This window comes from Dicentrarchus labrax, unplaced genomic scaffold (genome assembly GCF_905237075.1).
Source record: "Dicentrarchus labrax unplaced genomic scaffold, dlabrax2021, whole genome shotgun sequence".
Classification (NCBI taxonomy): Eukaryota; Metazoa; Chordata; class Actinopteri; family Moronidae; genus Dicentrarchus; species Dicentrarchus labrax.
The window spans coordinates 24,757,595-24,763,594 of record NW_026136720.1 but is presented as its reverse complement, the minus strand read 5'-3'; the positions used below and the strand labels follow the sequence as shown (position 1 = coordinate 24,763,594).

Here is a 6,000-nt window from a genome sequence, read left to right as displayed (position 1 = left end):
CAGTAAGGTTTTGGGCCAGATAGCTAAACAAACTCAGTGTAAAGCTCTGTAAATTGAGATGAGCTGCAGATTCAGCAGATTATTCTCTGTAGGTTCAATACTATCAAAGACAACTTTCACATTGTCACATTAGCCAAGTTTCCAGCCAAATGCATTACAAATTTTAATCCGATTTTTTAGAAAATTGGCAAAAGAAAGTGCGAATAAATGCTTGTTTCCATCCACTATAGTATAATGTCATAATTAGAAGAGTGCCTGTCAAATCTCAAACCATGAAACACAATGCAGAAAACAGCATGTGACACTTCTGTTTGTTGCATGTATTAATGGTGGAGGATCATGATGCAGAAAAAGCTAACCATTCATGTGAGTTGCTCTGTCAAAACTTATTTGAAAAAAGTGTTTCCATCTCCAATTAAGCACATTAACTCATTGTTGCTAAAAACCATGAACCACCTCCAGCGAGAGTAAAACCTTTTTTGCTGTCTCGAATTTTGCTGTTTCCATCAACCCTTTCTAATGCTGTACTTCAAAATGTGCATCAAAAATATGTTTATGGAAACTGTTTTCACATTGTTGTTTGATTTTCTTTATTTTAAAAATATTGATAACAGCCGCTATAATAGTTCAGTTTATATTGTAATTACACAATTAACAACCAAACATAAAGGGGTCAATGGGAGCCAACAACTCACGGTTTGCCCCCAGGGGTGTTTATGATTAAACAACATGGAAACAAACAATAAACAAACAAACACATAAATAAAAGATTGAGTTAAGGAACATATGGTCCTACTAAAGTATGAAAAATAAAAATCGCCTGCCTGTTTATCACAGTAGTATCAGCTGAGGTCGGTGTGTGGAGGAGAGGCCGGTGTGGCTCAGGGCTGTGGGCGGCGCACAGCTTCAGTCTGGCGTCTCCTCCTCAGTCAGTCAGTCGGTCGGTGTGGAGGAGAGCGGACGGAGCGGAGCGACGCACCGGGACCCTGGATCTGTACTACACAAATACGGCAGCAAGACCACAACCGACCAACCGACCGGCAGGCAGGCAGGCAGGAGCCGAGCAGCATGGAGCTGTGAGGGCTGCGGGCCGACTGGGACCTGCTCCCCAAAAATCACTGTTTGATTTGTTTATTTACCGCATCTGCGAGCTTTTCACCAACATGGAGACTACAGGCTGCTGGCTGCTACTGGCTCTACATTTCATCCTCATTTGCCCACAAGGTAAGGCATGGTGTCATTAATGTTTTGTCCTCACATGGCTCAGATACTCTTACATATTGTGATAAGTTTAGATTATATAAAGACCGCGGGGGTTTCAACTTGCTGCGCCAACTTGAAGGTGATTGCGCAGCAGCGTCAGGTGAGCTCTGTCTGAGGCAAACCAAAGAAGTCTGCATGTAGTTTGTTTATTTGTATTTGTGTCAGAATTGAACATATCTTGCTCTGTTTTATTTTCACAAAGGAACCTGCGGTGCGTAACGCGCTGTGCGTCCTTGGAAACATTCTAGGAAACGAGTCCAAAACGCAAAACGGTTTTAAAAACCGAACAGATTTCCTTATGTGACTGAGATGTCTGTCGTGTTGTCTGTTGATGATCCTCTCCGGGTCTGTGGGATCTCAGATTAAAACGTTTGAGAGGCGCAGGGCGTGACATATCAGCTTCAAACCGGAGCTGTCAAGCATGAAATGAGAAGTTTGGACACGGTAGTCTGACTGGCTTATTAAGGGTGTCAGAGGCTCCATATCTGGCAACAACAGCCATAATCCTGTAATGCTACTCAGGAACAGATACTATCACTGCAAACTATAAATTACATATCTGTTTTATTCCCCAACTTAGAGTAGTGATGGAGAGAAAGAAATACATGAAACTCAATTCATTGGGAATACTAAATAGGAGGTAAAGTTAATGTGTCTGTAAGCTAATGTAAGTAAAAAGGCCCTGATGTCTCTGATCAGGAGGAGATTGGTTGTGTTCTCGGTATTTTTGGAGACTTTTCTGTCTGCTGTAAAAAGTAAATTGGCTTGTCTCAGCTTTAAGTGGTTTGTGTTTGGACTGTGGCGACTGTTCCAACCTGTCTGTTTGCAGAAATGAAGGAATGCAGCTTTAAAATATAACATGCTGAGAAAACATCCAGCAGTGAGGAAGTTTTATGCCCAGCCAGGAGTTTTCAGGAGCCAGTAAACATCCTTTTTTGTAGTACATCAGTAGTAATCCTCTTGTGTTTGGCTCATTTACTGTTTAGAATCTGAGATGCAGTGCTGATGTGTGTCAGACATTAGGAGTGAGTTTGCTTCAATATCCAACTCCAGCCAGGAAAACCCTGCCATCAAGGTGTCCTCAAATGGAAGGTTACTGAAATCTTAAGAAGCATCTAATCACTATTCAGTGATAACATGTTGTTCACGGGCAGTCAAGCAAAAATACCCCTTTACACCAGTTAAAAAAATGTTGACACTGCAGCAAATTTCACTGTAGTCAAATCTGCAGGTTTGTGAGGTACCTTATTGAACCAACGAGTAGAGCAGATATGATGACTTGTAAACCCTGATACCAGAGATGCTTTTAAAAACCACAATATGAAAACCACAGTGATGAACCAACAGAGAATTATTACCTGAATCTGCAGCTCCCCTTGTCAAAATGGAGCTTTATAGTGAGCTTCATCTCATTGTTTAGCTGTCTGGCTGCACCTTCACTGTTTTAGTTTAATATCACCTGTTCTCACAGGACAGAACTGGGTGGAGCATTTAGCAGCTAAAGAGTCAGATTTAAATGTGGAAGAGGTGAATTAATGAGCTAATGAACTACTTGTGACCAAAATTTGCTCCTAATTTACTCAGTTACTCAATTTAATCAGATAGTTGCATCAGTGGATTTTGCACCTTAATTAATTGAACAGCTAATGAAAAGCTTCAATATTTTAGGGAGGACTAAGACTAAAAGAGTCTGTGAAAACATCTCACTACAAGGTCCATTTGGTAGCTATTCTGGAGCTTTTGATCATAACACATGGTACTCACTAGTCAATGGAGTTTTGCCAGTTCAACAACGGGGGGGATGGGGGGATGACAAGACTTTTGCCCCTCACCTTCAGGTGTTAGGGTAACCTCCTCAACTCAACACTGAGGAATATGTCCACGGCCAATGTTACTGTCTTTCAGAGGCTGTAGTGGGCTTAGTATTAAAGCTAGAGTGATACAAATGGCATCATATGAAACCAAATTAATTAAGGCATCCATTGATACCAACCATGTCATACTAGTCTGTAGCAGGCTAAATAACACTCAACACACAAGGTTAGGCAAAACATTTTTGAAGGAAAAATTGGCATAGCTTTTTTCAAAGGGATACTTTGACTTCAAGATATCTGAATGGAAATGTATATGGGTACCCACTAGTCTCCTCTTTACAGACATCCCCACTTTATGCTAATCCTAGGGTTTTTCAATATTTCCGCATACTGGGGTCCACAAAGTGTTGGAATTGCATTGAATTGTGTGAATGGAAAGCTGAGCCTCTTGTGGAATCAATGAGCCCAATTGTATTTATGTGTTATGATGTTTGTCCCCATTGTAGCCATTTTACTGTAGTAAGAAAATTTTTTGAAACTCACTGTACAACAGGATTTTATTGTAATCTCTAGCATAATTGCAGCCTCACCAAATTGTACAAACACAAACTACAGACTGACAGCGTCCAGAGGAAGGATGGCTTTCCCAGCTATATTGACACCATTGATTTCCTACCGTATTTTTTTTGTACAAAAACTTTAGACTAGGCTGATACATAATAAGAAAGTTAACATGATAACAGTGCTTGTAATAACGGGACCACCAGTGCGTCCTGCAGGGTTGAGGAGGTTTAAGAAGTCAGTGGAGATGAATCAGGATTTGTCAACATAAGCCTGAACACTGGAAGGGTTTTCCGGCTCCTTATCCTCTGGTTTGCCCTCCCAGCCGTACGGTACAGTCGCAGCGTGCCAGAGAGGATACTGATCTGCTTGGTTGAATCTTTTTGGGGGGTGAGACGTGAAACAAAGATTAGGGGGAAAAGCTGGTCGGAGCCAGTTTTAGCTGAAGAGATGTGAAACCTTTTGTGTGCGGGCCAGTGAGCCTGGATCTGTGCTGGACGGTTTGGTACCTGCAGAAAGCCTCCGGGCTCCCTCACGCCTCCTCCCTTTTCATTTGGGCTGTTTTAAATTAAGCTTTGATGAAACGTTGAGGCACAAAGGAGGTGCCAGCTCGCTGAGGAGGCAGCACAGGAATGGTTGATGGTGGAAGAAAAGACACATGAGGAGAAAAACTCAGCACCATCTGTCCTCCCAAAAGATAGTTGTGAATGGGCAGTGCCAGTCGTGCCCTGCGCTCCGCCTGGGCTCATGGAGTCTCCGGGCCTCTTGTTGTCTAACAGGGAGTCTGCTGACAGATGGCCGTCACAGTCAGACAGTCTGTCAGTCAAACACATGCAGGGGGCAGCTGTGGAAGGGATGCTCACCACTACAGACACCAGGCATGCCAACCCCTAAATATGACTTATAGTCTTGTATCATTTTTAGAGGATAGATTCACATTTTTCTCTCTCCGTTAACCATCAGTCTATAAGCAACACCATATTTACTGTCAGAAATGCTCTCCATCTCGGTTCCAGGTTGCGATGAGAGGATGCTTACATCCAAGTGACGAGCAGCTAGTTAATGAGTAGGACAAAGTTCAGTTACCCTCGGCACGGCTTTGTGATGTTGCTTCTGTGCCGCGATTGGCTCCGCGATCTGTGTGTGTTCCCACTGAGAGCGTCTCAGACGCACAGCGTCTTCAGAGCATGTTGCTTGCCCGACGTTGTTTACTTGTGTATTTTGTCTTATTATTATTATTATTATTATTATTATTATTATATGATTCTGATTCTGATATACACAGAACATTATATCAAAAACATTTCACAATACCTGGAGAAAGATAAGTGAACACATCATTAGAGAAGAGTCAAGTCCATTTTATTTATGTAGCTTTCCCTCTGTCCTCAGACCATGAAAAACTCTTAAAAAAACATTTAAAGGGGGAAAATGCAAGGGACCTCAGGATGACCAACAGAGGGAGGATGTCGGGTAACTTCAGGTGTCCCCAAACAGTTCCTTCCAAAAAATACAAAAACACACAAGAGGCAAAACACATTTACACAGATGGGAGGAAGGAAACAAACACACAGAGGGAAAGAGAGGGAGAGAGAGACAAGAAGCCGTTTGCCTTAACACTAATATGTGGATCCAGTTAAACTTTAGTTTGAGAATTACATTATGTATCAACAAACAAGACTGTGGTCACCTCAGATGACCTCTTCTTTCCTCTCCTTTAGATTCATGCCTTTATTTCCTCCTGTTTCTCACCAATTTCTCTTTCTCTCTGTCCCTTTTCTTTTGTCTTCGTTTCATCCCTCCATCTCTGTCCAAAGCAGCTCCGGCTGGGCAGACGTCCCTCGCTGCCCCACTGGTAGTCTGGAAAAAAAAGATTTCCAGTCGTGGCAGCGGGGGTATTTGATGACCAGATTAGTGGGTATTAGGCTCAATGGCATTCACTCAGGCATACACAGGGGCCACCGGTTTGAATCCTCCTGAGTCGCCCCTCTTTTTCTTTCCACTGGCCTTCAGCTGAATGGAGGCCGGGGTTACGTGGGGAAACAACCAGCCAGGTCCTCGGCGGAGGTCAGCTGAGGAGGCCCGTCCATCCTGCGCCGCCTCCTCTGGCCCGGCCCGGTGAATTATGCTGTCAGAGGGGAGATTTGTTTTGTAACAGTAGGAAAGGGGGCAAATACAGAAAGAAGGGAGATGTGGGGGCTGGGGGTGCAGAGCAACAGAGAAAAGAAGAGGGTGAGGGGTGGTTTTTTGGGGGGGGTGCATTTAAGCGTGACGCATGATGGCCCTGCGATTTGTCCCAGTGGCAGCGGCGGCGGTGAGGAGGAGAGGACGCTGTCACACTGTGAAGCTGGAGCAGAAGTGT

The 6,000-nt window shown here is 43.5% G+C and overlaps 1 protein-coding gene across 3 annotated transcripts in view; it reads left to right on the top strand.

The window, feature by feature from the left end:
* The first annotated feature begins 912 nt into the window (after positions 1 to 912).
* The window catches only part of ptprz1a (protein tyrosine phosphatase receptor type Z1a), an 80,807-nt gene continuing 75,719 nt past the window's right edge, over positions 913 to 6,000 (top strand). For all 3 annotated transcript variants that reach the window (XM_051382484.1, XM_051382483.1, XM_051382482.1), the window contains exon 1: positions 913 to 1,224. In XM_051382484.1, coding sequence (XP_051238444.1) covers positions 1,164 to 1,224 — 61 coding nt within the window. In that variant the 5' untranslated portion in view covers positions 913 to 1,163. The remainder of the gene's footprint in view (positions 1,225 to 6,000) is intronic.